Raw genomic sequence first — 16,135 nt, 5'->3', positions numbered from 1 at the left:
CCTCCTCCTTGCCCATTGTTTAACTGTTACAGTATTATTATTACTACCAAGTCAAATAGAAAACATACATACTAGAGATTACCCTCTTAACCCTACCTCCCCCGCAAGGTTTCACATTTCTGCCATTTAAATGTTTTCATTATTCACGCCATAAGAAGCTGCCAACTCGGTGGCCCAAATCTTGCAGTCCTCAACTACACTATCAAGTCACTTTACAGAGTCTGCTAAAACAAAAGTTTTACAATATTTTAGTGAGTGATTTTCTCAAACAAGACTGCCAAGTTACACTGCATGAAAAGAGTAAAATCAGGAAAAATGCAGGAATAGTAAACTCTCACTTAACTTCAAGTTTGTTAGATGTATTAGGAAAAAACAGACCCAAGTAACATATAACCATTAATGTTCCCAAAAAGCACATAACTCAATTCAGCAGACATGTGAAGGGAACTGTGAAGTTTGACTGAAATTTACAGAGGAAATTCGGCTGGTTGTGACAACTGATGGCAGTCCTGTTGTGAGGGAATTTTATGTTAATGATTGGCAATTGTGAGTGAAAAGTGTAAGGTGCTTGTTGTGTTTTCAGAGTACAGGGGAAGGCAAATAACTGAAAGTTTGACTTAATGTAGTCAAACTTATTGTACAGCGAACTACATTACTGAACAGACAAACATGCTAAAATAAACACCCAGAAATGTATAATTTTTAACCAACAAGACTCTCTTTGAAAGACTAGTGGGTTGCCAGCTGCCCACTCTCGGTGCGGTCTTTCCCAACACCATCCAGTCTTTCCTGGCTGTCCTCCAGTCTTCCCTGGACTCCAACTGCCCTGTTCACAATAGTCACTGGATTACCAGAAATAGCATTAATTATACAGGTAGTTGTTGGCCTATTATAGCATTAATGCCTGAAGCTCCTCCTCCAGTGCCAATAGGTCAGCTGCAGAGTTGTCAGCCGGGTAACACCGCTCAACAACGTTTCGGTCCTTTAACCCCGGAACGTCTCCTGGTGGCCGATTATTTAAAATTTTTGCCTCAGGATTTACGTTGTGTCAAATTTTAAGTTTAACCAATACAATTAAAGCCAATGCTTGCAGTGTCCCAACAGTGGTCAAAATTCAGGGATGTGGTAAATAAATTGTAAACAATAAAATGAAAGCCAGTGTATGCAGTGTCCCAATGGTTGTCAAGATTTAAGGGTAGGTTAAGTTTAACAGCAGCCAATCCCATTTGAGATAAATGGACAACAGGGGTGAAAAGGTCTCTCTTAAGGGGACTACTTACCATGGCAATAAATGGCCATAACACAGAAGGAATCATCAGTCACTGGACATCTGAAACGGTATATAATCGGATATATATGGGCCTGTGGAATTTGACACTCCGGGCAAGTAGATTTCTGAATGTTAGAAACTCAGCAGTTTATACAGGAGTCTACTGGTCCTGATACAGCTCTTTTCATGCAGTGATAGCCCAGCCATTATAAGTCCACAAGTTTAACCCTTAAATGCATACCTCAGGTCTTTAGTGACCTGGGACCTCATTCCACCCCTGCACCTCATCCATTTTGTGCCCACACCTCTTCAGTATTCCTCAGTCTTTCTCATATAAATAACACAAAAATAAAAAACAAATTTAAATTAAAAAGTCCTTTGCAAGAAATCTAAACTAGCCACAAACTTATGCCGCAAATTTGCCACTCGTTATTTTCACATGCAAATGAGACATTTGATTTGGTGCAAATGTTTGCCAGAAATTTGCAGCTCTTCACCGGTGGAGGTGAACAACAAACTTTGTCAACAACGGACAATTTGCCACAGGTTTGCCACAAAGCTCATTTGCGTGTGAAATTTATCAGTGGCGAATTTGCCGCAAGTTTTGGTTTAAGTATCAAAAGAACCAAAAGAATATAGGGTCATTAGAGACCCCAGGTATGTATGGTTTGGTTTTTTTTTGCACATCCACAAATTATATTTTTAAGATTATTTCATATCTATATAAGCTTACTTTCACAAGATATCAACTTCTTTGTTTATTACAAGAAGAATGAGTACTATATTCATAGATTTTCTGTGCAACAATGAATTAACAACAATGGTGATTTATCAGTATTCCATATGCATGTATACACTGGCGGCCAAAAAATTTGAATAATGTACAGATTTTGCTCTTATGGAAAGAAATGTATACTTTTATTCACCAAAGTGGCATTCAACTGATCACAATGTATAGTCAGGATAATAACAGATTACCAATAATGTGAAAAATTACTATTACAATTTGAAAAAAAAATTCAGAACTTCTTAAACTGCTTCAAAGAGTTCTCATCAAAAATCATCCACGTGAAGCAATGACAGCTTTGCAGATCCTTGGCATTCTAGTTGTCATTGTGTCCAGTTTCACCCCATGCTTTCTTTAGCACTTGCCATAGATGTGGCTGTCTTGTGGGGCACTTCTCACGCACTTTACAGTCTAGCTGATCCCACAAAAGATCAATGGGGTTAAGATCCATAACACTCTTTTCCAATTATCAGTTGACAAATGTCTGTGTTGGACTGTTTCAAAAGTGGCTTTTTCTTTGCAATTCTTCCATTAAGACTGCACCCCTGAGTTGTACATGAAACTGGTGTTGAGTGGGTAGAATTAAATGAAGCTGTCATCTGAGAACATGTGACAACTCATGTGATGTACTTATCCTCTTGTTTAGTTGTACATCTGGCCTTTCACATCACTTTCTGTCCTAGTTAAAGCCAGTTGTCCTTTGTCTTTGAAGACTGTAGTATACACCTTTGTATGAAATCTTCAGTTTTTTTTTTTGGCAATTTCAAGCATTGTATATCCTTCATTCCTCAAAAAAATGAATGACTTTGTTTCTAGGGAAACTCGTGTTTTTTTTCCCATTTTTCCCCCCTAATATTGACCTTAAGACAAGCCAGTCTATTGCATACTGTGGCGACTCAAAAACAAACACAAAGACGATGTTAAGCTTCATTTAACAAACCAAATAGAAATGTGTGAGATATAATGGCAAGTGATTTTCTAGAACCAAACTAGCAGTTTAGCATGATTATTCAAGGATAAGGTGTTGGAGTGATGTCTGCTGGAAATGGGGCATGTCTAGATTTGATAAAAAAATAAAAAATGTTTAAATAGTCATGGTGCTGTTTTTTACATCAGTAATATCCTGACCAGAGGTTGCGTTAACCGAATATTTTAAACCGTTTACCGTTTTTTTTTTTTAGCAGTGACAGAAAAATCTGAAGGCCGTCCGTCATTTTACACAGATTACAAGGAGGGTGATCTATTGTAACTTGTAACTGTAATTCCCGCCCCTGTCCAGTTGGTGATGAGTGCACATATTAATTAGCTATATATCTACAATTGTCTCATCTTTGATCTCAGTGCCTGACGTATTTGTCTCGTATAGCTTTAGTCACTGCTACATACAATTGTAAAAATGTCATGGCAGCTGAGTGTGAAAAGTTTGTTCAAATGGCCAAATAGTTGTGATGTTGTTGATAAAAGAGGTGAAAAAAGAGGGGCTGATGCAGATGCGGTGGATGATGAAGGACAAACAACAGACAACATTTATCAATCACCGGCAGTTAATGTTATGGGGCAAGAAAGTGGCAGTAAGGAGGTCAGGAGGGAGTACCGGGTTCAGTGAGAGCAGAAGTTCACGTGGTTGAGGAGGTAAGGAGGCAAAATGTTCTGCAACATCTGCAAAAGCTAACATCAGTAACGGATTTAGTAACGGAAGTAGCCACAGCCACATCGAAGCTTCACGGATGGTCAACTAGAACGTGGCAATTGTCAAGAATGTAGAGATATCATAGGCTGCCTGTAACGAGGCTGTGGCAGTGGGGACGAGGTCAAGCGCCGTCCAGAGAGAGAAAGCGGTAAGAGCACTTGCACCTGAGCTAAATTATGTCTAACACCTGTCTCTAATATCAGTGAGCATGGGGAGAGCAGCATATAAACGGCCACAGAACCACCAGACGGGAGAAAGTCAGAGACCGAGAGAGTCCTGTTGGGATGTTATTTTTACTTTGTTACTTGTGAAGCTGTAAGTGCTGAAGTGACTAATTAAAAAGTCTTACCTTGGTTTGGAGCAACCTGCCTCCCATGTCCTTCCTACGCAATCCTCTACAGAAGCATTAAAAACGCAGTTTAAGGTTGTGTTGCATATGGCAAATACAAACACCCCGAGTCACCTATATAATAATAATAATAATAAAGGTTTATTCGGTTACTAAACATAAAACAGAATGTATATACATTCCTAACCTAATACACCTATTAGAGTCTGCTGGGTGTCCAAACCTGAACAGTGCACACGTACACCCAACATAACACTGTCAGTCAGATGGAGAAGCTATAGCAATGACCACAACCAGCGCAGTGGATGACCGCCTCGCCAACAGCAGATACATCGGGATAAAAGTAGATGAAACTACTAATATCACGGTTGAGAAAATGCTGACCTGACACTTCAACAGAGAGGGGAGCCTGAAACTGTGTTCATTGGAAATCATGTAATACCCTCTGGCACTGCAGAATGTCCTGCAAACTTTTGATCGCTTCCATGGGAGAAATGATTCCCAACTTCAAAACTTTGGCTGAAGTAGCGCTGGTAATTCCAGTCTCCAGTGTGGCAGTAGAGCACGGGTTCAGCCTCCAGAACAAAATTAAAACTACCACAAGCAGTCATCTGTTCGAACAAAAAATCTTATGACAATTGCCTCAGCATCAGTCTCCCTTGATGCGTTTGAGCACACGCGAGCACCCAGTTTAAATCGATGCGGAAGAGGCGGAAGGTTTGAATTGTCAAATAAGTTTTGTTCAGTTTATTTATATGTGTTTTGTTCATATTTTAATCATACTTGTTTTTTGTAATATAGCATTGTTCATATGTCATGTTTTAGTGGCCTCCACTGTCACTATGGGAAAAAACATTCATCCGCTTTGTGTGGTGTCTCTGTTATTCATCTGTTCTCTTCATAAATAAATAAATAAATGCATAATTTGCTAGATGCTCTTCCTGTAAGTTCATGATTAAAAATGAAAATGTGAAGGAAAATAAAAGCTATTACATGTCTTATTATCATTAAAATATTAAAATGACGGGTAACAATAATATTTGTACGACCCTGTCCTTCAAAATGATGGGCGATGAGAAAGTCTATGTGATCAGTTGAATGCCACTTTGGTGAAATAAAGTAGCAAATTCCTTCCAAATCGGCAAAATCTGTACATTATTCCAAACTTTTGGCCACCAGTTTTCATCTTATACAAGTTATTTCTTCCTCAAGATGGCACTGTTCAGTGACTGATTTACATTTGATGTTGCTATTTGATGAAGAAGCAACATGGAAGTAAACTATAACAAGTACAACACATTAACAGCATGATATGACTACTGTCATTTGGGTGTACTACTGAAATTATGTAAGTTGTGCATCTATTTAAACACAATTATTATAGAGAAAATAATTGTGTCACTTATATTTAGCTTACACATAGCTTATGTGTAGATTATATGTTATAAAGAGATTTGCACATAAAAAAATATGTTTTCTGTATGTGTGTTGAACATGAGATTGTATGTTTAAGCGTGCACCTGTTAGATTGACGTGAAAGCTGAAGCTCTGTCTCAAAGTGTTTTATGTGGGAGTTGAGGTTGGTTTTATCCAGCAGTAGAATATTTATCTCCGCTTCCAATGCACTCACACGAGCCAACAGCTCTTCAACCTCTGAATTCTTCACCCTCTCATGTTCCTCCATGTGCCTGACACACACACACACACACACACACAATACATATAGAGAAGATTCAAAGTAAAGGTATACATTAATCTTTATATGCGTAATAAACAATTTTCCAATTTAATAGAGAATCCTTACATAAGGATTTGTTAACATTAGTTAATGCATTAGGTAACATGAACTATCAATTAACAATTCTTTTTTTACAGCACCGGTTAATCTTGGTTAATGTTAATTTACATTTTTACAGTTGTTAATTTTTTGTTCATTCTAGTTCATAATGCATTAACTAAATGGTAACAGATACACATTTTAACATTAACAGTATATGTTGTAATTAATATTAACCAGGATATTACTGTTAACCAATGTAACTAACTCATGTTAATGAATACAACCTTGTTGTAAAATGTTACCAAACTTTCTTTGTACCAAACGCACCTGCATTTTGTGTGCCTATACAACAACATGCATGTTTGTACCAGTACACAAGCAAAAGGGTTTGTGTCCTTTTGTGTGATGAATGTACATTATTGTGCTATTTTCATCCATTTCATTACACCATTTTCACATGTTACTTCATGTACTGTGTAGGGAAAAAATAAAAAATAAATGGAAAGAAGTGCTCTCTCCCTTTGTCTTTCTCTTGGTAAGTTCCTAAATTAATGACATACCCCAAAAATTCCAATGATTTATTAATATCCTGTTTTAACTGGAAAAAAAATGATCTAATATGAAGCTCACTACCTCCCCCTCACAGTAGCTCATCAAAAGCAATGAATGTTCTTTATTCTGTCTTACTTTTTATTGAAAGCGTCTAACTTCCAGTGAAAAAGGTGAAACACCTTTGGTGTTCTGATGCTGTTTTCTGTGTTTTTTTTAAGTAAAAGCTAAACGTGCCCTTTTCAATATTTTTAATGATTAAAAATATAAAATTTTTAATGATTAAAAAAATCAAAGTCTTGTACCTTTTCAGTTTGTCTGTCACAGTGTTGTGTTCAGCCAAGCTCACAGAGTTTTTTATAGTCAAGCACACACTCTGAAACTTGGTCTTTAGGGCATGGTGCTCTTTGCGCTCCACCTCTAGCTCCTTTTCCAGATCCTGCTTGTCTGACTCCAACAACATCACCTGTTTTGTGATCTTAAACACTACACACAAAGATAGGCATATGAATGTATGCATATGAATAATAAGTAAGCAGTATTTAGCTTATTCAGACCCACCACTTTTCCAATCTCCGCTCTTCCGAATTTTGTCATCTAACTTCCTGTTTGAATTGAAACTACAAAAAAGAGTCAATCAAAATGGATTACATGTGGGAGAACATTACGTTTTTTTCACCAAGAATTGATGGTGTGAGCCTACAGCACCCGCAGAGGTAAATTGGATATGGCAGATCACATTCAGACAGCTATGACACAATGCACGTGATACAAGCGCTTAATTGTTATTTGTGCAATTCTGGTTAATCTTTAGGTTTCAACTTGTTAATAATTGTCACATTCTCGGTCAGACGGCCTTCTCCTTCCTGCTATCTGTTAATGTGTTGGTCCAAAAAGACTGTTGCAAGATTATTAGCAAACAAGATACCAAATAAATGACAAGTAAACAAGGCTAGCTTGCTCCTTACCAGTTAAAATTTACTACAAACATTTGAGCATAACATTATCTAGCTGCTGCATGTGCCACCAAGAAATATAACCTATTCAATAGCAATGTGGCTTGCATTGTAGTTCCAAAATATAATAGATCATGAGTCAAAAACTCCACATCCGCTGAACATAGCACTTTCAGCTGCTAACGACTGATTTCAGGGCTGGTGGTGTTCGTTCTAGGCAAAGGGAAAATATGTGAAAAAAAAGTTTTTAAATAATTATCCAGGACAACACAAGATTTTCCTGGACATTTTCCAGGTGTTTTCCAGGACTGGACATTTAGTCATCAATTTCACAGGTTTTCCAGGATGCGTGGGAACCCTGAAAATATAACTGAGAATTCTTTAAGTTTCCTGAGCTATAAGACTAACCTGTATGCAAGAAAATTTTCCTGTGCACACAAATACAGTAAGTATTATAAGCATCTGGAACTGAAAGTACACCAGAAATCTTGAGCAGTTTTGTGTTTTGATCAGTGGAGACTATAGATATCCAATCCTATACCACTCAGAGCCAGACTATACATTTGTATGACTTTTCAGCTGGTGTCTCACTAGCTGATATTCTAAGCCACCTTCCATTGCTAGACTAAGCTTAATTGTATCCCAGTTGATTCAAGTTGGCAAGTTATACCTCAACCTTAGCAGGCAAGAAGGCTAATTAGACCAAAACCCCAAAGTATTATAAAGCAAGTTTCTCCAACATTGAGGTGGTGTGCCATACCCTCCTGCGTGTGTCTGGTGTGGGCCTCCTTAGCATTGGCATCCTGCAGTTCCAATTGCTGTATGAACAGTTGATTCTCCTCCAACACCAAGCAAGCTTGCTCCTGCAATTGCCTCCTACACACATACACACACCTGTTTCAATGTCTGAATGATACTGTCATTATAGTGAAGCTGGCAGCAGGGAAAGAGAAGAATGGTCCTTCACTGATGCTGAAGACCTGCTGACTGAACAGCTAGCAATTAATATAGACAAAGACAAAAGCTGGAAGCTCTCCACGAAATACACAAGTTCAGTTTGGTTGTTAATTACATAAATAACATTGCAATTCTGCATGCATAGCCACTGAATACATTCCTAAGACAAAGAGAGTTCTGAGTTTTTTTTGTGTCAGTAATTCAGATGCAAAAAAAGTATGGCTGAGGGTGAGGTACATTCATAGCAAAAGAAAGTTTTCTCTTTTCATTTCCACACTAATAAATTCATTAAACAAAAAGCAGAACAACTTAGTTTCTTAACAACTGCTCTTTGCTCTCACACAATGTGTATTATCACACTTACATTGTGTGTCTGACATGCAAGCACAGTTCCCATGGCAACATAGACCTAAAACAAGTTCTAAAAACAACCCATAGGAGACATTAGAAAGCCAAAGGAGAGGGCCATTTATTTATTTATTCTATTTTTTTTTCATTAATTAAATAAGAGAAAACATACAGTAAATTGCATGTATCCTTACTCTACATCATGTAGAAACATCCTCACTCTGATTATCATGACTACACCCAGTCACGATTGCACAGGACCGGAGAAAGAGAGCTGGAAGCATGAGGCATGCCTCAAGGACAAGATTACCTGCTTTTATTATTACTCTCAAGACTATCTGAATACACCTAGACATCTATTTTCCTTTTTTTGTTCTTCTAATTTTTGTTGTGAAACCCAATCCTCACATGGGGTTTTGAACTTCAAATTGAAGTCAATTGTGATTTCATTACCAGTTACAAAAATCAAAATGCATATGCAAACAAACTTTTCACAAACACTCAAATTCACCATTCTTTGTTGCTGACAGTGCTGCTCTTGTTGACTTGAACATGAAGTTTTTCATTTTCCTGAATGACCTCCTCTGCACGTGCTCTCAAGCACTGCAGCTCTTCCTGTAAGGAGAAGAAACAAAGGCAACCATCATTCTGCCACCCAACAAACTCCACCAACTCCTTAAACACCTTAAAGTTCACCCAGAAAGTAAATATTTAATTATTCCAAACCTGTATGCTTTCTTTCTTCCGTGGAACACAAAAAGGAGATTGTTAGAGAGAATGTTCGCCTCAGTAACCATTCACTTTAATTGCATCTTTTTTTCAAAACAATGAAAGTGACTGGTGTCTAATTCTAACATTTTGCCTCTCTGATTTTGTTTTCTGCAGAGGAATCAGGCAGGAGGACATTGTCATTGCAAAACAGTATAATTCGATGCTCATCTGGGGCAGTTTGGATGATGACAGTTTGTTTTTCCACTGTGGTGCTTGAATGTATGTAACAAATTTGTCAGTTGGCGACAGCGTGAGAGGTAAATATTGGAGCGTGTGCACTATGGAGGATGACCACATTCTAAGGACTGCTTTCCCCCTGCTTTACTCTGCTAAAGCACATGAAATACATATCCTATGTCGTAAAAAGAAATGCTTTGTGCATCCCTCTCCCATCTGCCGCAGTCTCTTCTCCTCGCTAGAACGTGAGGCCGGTGTGGCACAAAGGTGGAAGTCATTCGCCACTTATCTTCCCAGCCTCGCTCTGCCCAGATGCCGTTCAGCTCAGAGTAATATAATTAATATAATATAATTATATACGTTTTAATAAGCTAGCTAGTGTAATTTACCTCCCTGAAGGAAAAGGCAGGTAGAAAAATTATGTACTATACTAGTTAAATCATCATAATAAAATTGTGAAGATACACTTTTAAAAAAATTCAATTTTATTAAGCCCACCATAGTGAACTTTGCCAGCTACGTACCTATAACAAATGAGTTAACTTGGCATTGGCCACGAACTAAAGCCATTTCACCAGCATGATTGAGCACATTTAGCCAATCATCCTGAGAAATCCGGTCAGAGAATGGTTTGGGATCGTGCCGTGCCTAACAATGCTCAAGTGGAAAAGCTACTGGAACCATTCCTCACCGTGTTCAAAACTGTTTGGCCCGATGGTGGAAATGGGGGTAAAGTCATACAGGTTGGAACAATTTCAGGGTGAGTACATAATAATAGAATTTTCATTTTAGGGTGAACCATCCCTTTAAGGATGATTATTGGTATGCATGAGTACAGGTTAACCGTGCTCAGGTGAATCTTTAAGTGCATTCATCTCAGCTAGAAATCATCGGAATCTTCACAACCGGTGCAAAGAGTCACCTCGGTTCTCATCAAACAGCTGCTAAGTAAGCTCTCAAAATAACAACTTGAAGAATGAAGCTCTCTTAAGTGACATTTGGTCTATCTTTCAGAAATTATCTTTCAGATGGATGGTTGGATTGATGGATGGATGTGGCTAATCTCATTTGTTCTTTCATCTGTCCATGTTAATATAATAAACAACATAAGTTAACACACATTTAATACACATATTCAAATGCTCACAAGAAGAAGAATTCTTGCACACAAAAACAAATATATATATATATATATATTTATATATAAAAACATATATACATATATATATATATATATATATATGAGGAAATTGTTTTAACTTTCCCATTCTCACACACTAACTCACCTCACAGGACTTGAGGAGTTTCTCTCTGGCATTCAGCTGATCCTCATAGGCCAGCAAAAGGGGTGATAGATATTTAATATCCAGCTAAAGGCAATACGGAGAACAACCATAGCCTTAAACAAAGACAATGAAACCAAAACATGCCTTTCTATTTTTTCTGTACCTCATTGCAACATCAAGCTGACCAGGGCTGTGGAATAATTTGATAAGAGTTGGCTATTCTGTGAGTGCTTTCATTTATTATTAAATCGTCACATGCACTGCCTTCATAACAAACATGGGACTGTATCAGTTAAGGATGAGCAATCATTTAAAAGAATTAGTAAAAACTAAGTCTAAGAGAACACATGGACAGTTAGGAACAACATGAAACAAACAGACAACTATGAAAAATGAAAACTAACAGCTTAAAAGTGCATACTCACCAGCCAAGGAGGTGCAGGTCCTTTCATTGGCAGCCCTTTAAGCGGAGAATTCTAGGAAATTCAGGACAAAACATGCATATGAGAGTATGCATTATCTGAGTTTCTTTATTTATAAAGAAATTGGGGCATGACAAAACATCTGAAAGTCCTGTAATTACACAGAGATATAATTACAGCCCAGTGCCAGTTCTTAGACTGGCAGCTGAGTGAAGTAAAAGGATGACACAGTCTAAAAGTAAAGAAAGACAAGGCGGCAATATACCATAAAAGTTGCACAGAATGTGGTCACTAAGATTAGCAGTAATATTGGATTTAAATCTGTGATATAAATTTGACAGCACTATGAAAGTGTGTTTAGACGAGCATGTGTATATGAGTGCTTAAAAGCAATAAGAGATGAGCCTGTTACAGAGACCGAAGCATGAGGGTAATTCAGAACTCAAAAGTGATATGAGCCAAAGAGACACAAATAAACACATGTTTAGGGATGTTCAAGGGAAGAAGGGCCTAGGACACAGGTTCTCTCCTTCAAGGTAAGACATTTATTCTCTCACAAACACAGGTTCCATGGCCACACAGTAAATTAGTTTCACAATTCAGCTTCACAACTCTAAGGCTTCAGGGCCACACGGTGAATGAGTTTTAAGTAGTCGGTAAAACAGTCGGCTGCGTTCTGGCTTGCTCTCTCTCTGCCGTCTGGCGGTGGCGTGGCCATTTATCTGCCATTCTCCCCATGCTCACTGGAATTAGAGACAGGTGTTAAACATAATTTAGCTCAAGTGTAAGCACCCTTATCGCTTTCTCTCTCTCCGGACGGGCGCTCGACCACGCCCCCGCTGCCACAACATACAAACAGCTCAGAGCAGAAGCAGCTCAGAGGCAGGTTAAAGACAAGCTGCCATTGTGAGCAGGACATGGTCTGTAACCTTCTCTCTCCTTCCTACACATCTACGTGTGTGTGTTTATTTCAAAATTAAGTTAATTAGGATCATTATAGACTAACCTTAGGCATTTTTACATGTGACATAGCACATTATTTAGTCCATGTATGAAGCTATTTTCATCATGGTCCCCACAATAATAGTAACACTTTCCTGTCACAGTGGGGCATTTCTATTAACTTCTATTATGGGTTAAGGATAAGCTATTTTCTACTTCCTTACCCCTAAACTAACTCTCACAAAAACTTTATTGTATTTTAAAATTTTCATTAGGGCATTATTTAGCATGTTTATTAAGCCATTTTCCTCGTGGGGATGTTGGCTGGTGCCCACAATATAGGTGCTTGCAGGTTTTACTATCCATGTGAGGACATTTCTCCCCCACAATATAGGAAAAACCTGACTTTTTTTTTTCTTTTCACAATGGGGATTTTCCATTTTCTTCTATTGTTTTTATACTGAGTTTTATACAAGTTATGTTACTGAGATAAATATAAGTTATGTTATTCTGACCATACCTCTACCCCTAAACATCACAGAAATCATCATTTAAATGAATTGTGTATATAAAACTGTTTTCCTCTTAGAGACCGTTGGCTGTGATTTCAAGTTTTACTATTCTTGTAGGCACATTCAGACCCCGATATAGGCAAAGCCTGACTCACACAAATTCTTGGCTAGAGAATGTAGTTTTAACCCGTTTAATCCCACCGGTCACAATTGTGACCGTGTCTTTTTTCTTATTTCTGGAAGCTCTAAAAGTGTTGTTTTTGGCTCTGGGCAAGAAATTCAGCTTTTAAATGAAAAAATAGATTGTCTTGATTAAAATGTATCAATGTCATGTGATTAGTGTGAAAGGTCACATGACCAGATCAGTTTACTTCCTGCTTGCACATCTAGAAGAAGATGTCTTCCTCAGACTACTACAAAAAGAAGTAAAACACCTTAATTAACAAACAGAACTATCGTATTTTGTACATATATTCTTAAAAGGGTCTACTACTCATATATTTTGAGAACTATACTCCTGCATATATATTTTGCTCGTAAGAGGTGTAAATTTGTTAATGGTCACAATTGTGACCGGTAGTATAACACAGCGTTTTAATTGAAATCACAGGTTTTAGCTGTTAATCCTAGTTATAATTTGTTTATTTTTACACAGTTTAAAACTATCAGATGTGTTGGACCTCCTAGACGTACGTGACCCCCCAAGTGTTGTGTGCAGCATCACCGTCATTCCTACACTTGAAAAAGAGGCAATTGAAAGTGACTGTGATAGTGATGGCTCAGATTGGGAGTACCAGGGTGAAACGGCTCATTTACCAGGTAGACTATTGAATGGCAATGCAGAGGTGAACTATCTGGAGGATGAGACAGATGTTCATGAGAACCATTTGATGTGCCCCACCCCCCCACCAAAACCACCCACCCCCCCCCACCTCCCGCTGCAGCAGTCGGTGTTGAAGCAAACGCGCCCCCACTGCCATATCTTGGCGAGTCTCCCACAGTGACCAGCCGGAAAAGGAGATGCCCTGAGGAAAATGAGACCCAGCAACACCAAAAAAAAAGAAAACATCTCTTCAAAATATGAAAAACAGGGACAGGGTTTTTAAAAGATCAAAACGACCTGCCATGTCCAAGATTCCAGCTTCCGTGACATATGGCCCGACTGCAGCAGAGTGCATAAAGCAAACTAGACCCGATCCAGTCGATTTGTTCCTGTTGATGTACCCTCCTACTCTGAGGGAGCTCAATATTGAGATGTCAAATATCTATTCAATGCAAACCAAAGGGAAGAAACTTGATCTGAACATGGATGAGTTGCTGACTTTCTATGGGGTTCTTCTCACATCTGGCTACAGTTCTGTGCCACGGCGGCACATGTATTGGTCATATGACCCTGATGTCTACAATGAAGCCATCTCAAATGCAATGAGAAGGAATCGCTTTGATGAGATAATGGCCTCAATCCATCTGGTGGATAACTCAGAGGCCACAGACGACCCTTTCTACAAATTACGGCCCATCTTCAGTGCACTGAATGAGTCTTACAAAATGATGCCATACCAAAAATGGTTATCGGTTGACGAAAGCATGATACCTTATTATGGCAGGCATGGTTGCAAACAATTTATCAGGGGCAAACCAATCAGGTTTGGGTATAAATTGTGGAGCCTTTCATCACCTACAGGGTACATGTATCATATGGAGCCCTATTGCGGAGTGCACACACATCTCCCTGAAACTGGCCTAGGACAGGGCCCAAGAGTAGTCCTTGGTCTAGCTGAACAAGCAGAAGTTCCTCCAGGGTGTAACTTTGTACATGACAACCTTTTCACCTCACTAAGCCTCATTGATGAAATGACAAAACGAGGTTATGGATGTCTTGGCACTCTGAGACCGTGCCGCCTGCATGATGTCCCTTTCACAGATGTGAAGAATTTCCAAAAAATGCCTCGTGGAAGTTCTGAAGTCCTTACACAGGGGAAAAGTTACTGGTACGGTGGAAGGATAAAAATGTTGTAACCATGGCAACCAATGCTGCTGAGAAGTATTCTGATGTGACCGTAAACAGGTGGAACAAAGAGAAAAAAGCCTATGACAAAGTTCCACAGCCCATGTGTATCCTCACATACAACCAAAACATGGGGGGCGTGGATCTGCATGATCTTCAGATGTCAAGATACAGGGCTACAATAAGGTCAAAGAAGTGGTGGTGGCCAATCTTTTCTTGGTCCCTTCAAAGTGCGGTAGTGAATAGCTGGTTGTTCTTCAGAGATGTTGTTGGTAGTGAATATGACCTCCTGGCCTTTCAGCGATCTGTGTCCCTGGGTCTCCTAAAAAGATACGGAAAACTACCTCTTGGCCATGGCAGAAAAGCTTCGATTGCAAAAACTGTCACTCAAGATTCTGCAAGAAGCGATGGAAAATCTCACTGGCCTGTGAACACAGGGAACCGTTAACACAGATGCAGATGGTGTGATAAGCGCACTGTATATGCATGTGAGAAGTGTGATGCACCTCTCCACATTGAGTGCTTCAAGCTTTTTCATGGAGTCTAACCGATGTCTAACAGATGTCTAACCGATGAGCTGTGGTCTACTGTTTACTCAAATTTGTTTAAACTTTTATATGAGACTGTGAAATAAGTACACTGTAGTTACTGATAGTACCCTACAGTATGCACTGCCCTAATATGTTCTGCACTATGTTTTAAGGCACATCTTATGTCTGCCTGCTCTGACATGCTGTATGTTTTTTAAATGAAAATATGTTTTTTAATGTTTGACATACCTGGATAAAATACCTGACTCGACTTCTGGCAATGATGTTAGTCACTGTTACAATCAATCTAAATCAGTTACTTCTCCAAGTTGATGTTTCTGTAAATGATAAGGCACTTTTTCTTTGAAAAGGAAAACATAGTTAAATGTTAACCTATTGACAATACAATGGAATGTATGGGGGGCAAAATGACTCTATGACTCTAATGTCTGCTATGGAATGTTCTGATATTTTATAAGCTATGACTTATCCACTGTTAAAATGTTATATTATTGATAATTAAAAATAATATCTTCCTGTTAAAAATGTTCAGAAACCATATTATATTTTATTTTACTTAATGTTATTTTAAAGTGTTGAATTCTACATGGTGTATGGTTTCCATGTCCTGGCTTTTGTTATTTATGAATGAGCCTACCTCAGATGAGTTTGCCAATTGTTTGTATTATTGTAAGTTTAAACATTGTGTAACTTAAACAACAGTAATAAAGTTATGAAGTAAATTCTAACCATATCTCATTCTTATATGTTAAATATGTTACTGTAATTTTATGTTTTAAA

The 16,135-nt window shown here is 38.3% G+C and overlaps 1 protein-coding gene across 7 annotated transcripts in view; it reads right to left on the bottom strand.

Annotated features, from left to right (window-relative positions):
• LOC127618427 (centrosomal protein of 89 kDa-like) overlaps positions 1-16,135 on the bottom strand; it is a 99,224-nt gene that overhangs the window by 49,931 nt on the left and 33,158 nt on the right. For all 7 annotated transcript variants that reach the window (XR_007967431.1, XR_007967430.1, XR_007967432.1 and 4 more), the window contains 6 exons: positions 11,346-11,396; positions 10,921-11,004; positions 9,198-9,301; positions 8,142-8,257; positions 6,731-6,911; positions 5,617-5,784 (listed from right to left, as the gene is read on the bottom strand). Coding sequence is in view for 4 of the 7 variants with exons in the window: in XM_052090864.1 (XP_051946824.1) it covers positions 5,617-5,784; positions 6,731-6,911; positions 8,142-8,257; positions 9,198-9,301; positions 10,921-11,004; positions 11,346-11,396 (704 nt within the window). In the remaining 3 variants the exon portion in view is untranslated. The remainder of the gene's footprint in view (positions 1-5,616; positions 5,785-6,730; positions 6,912-8,141; positions 8,258-9,197; positions 9,302-10,920; positions 11,005-11,345; positions 11,397-16,135) is intronic.

The sequence above is a fragment of the Xyrauchen texanus genome, chromosome 2 (genome assembly GCF_025860055.1).
Source record: "Xyrauchen texanus isolate HMW12.3.18 chromosome 2, RBS_HiC_50CHRs, whole genome shotgun sequence".
Taxonomy (NCBI): domain Eukaryota; kingdom Metazoa; phylum Chordata; class Actinopteri; order Cypriniformes; family Catostomidae; genus Xyrauchen; species Xyrauchen texanus.
Note: the sequence above shows the minus strand (reverse complement) of the source record. Positions and strands in the feature narration are given on the sequence as shown.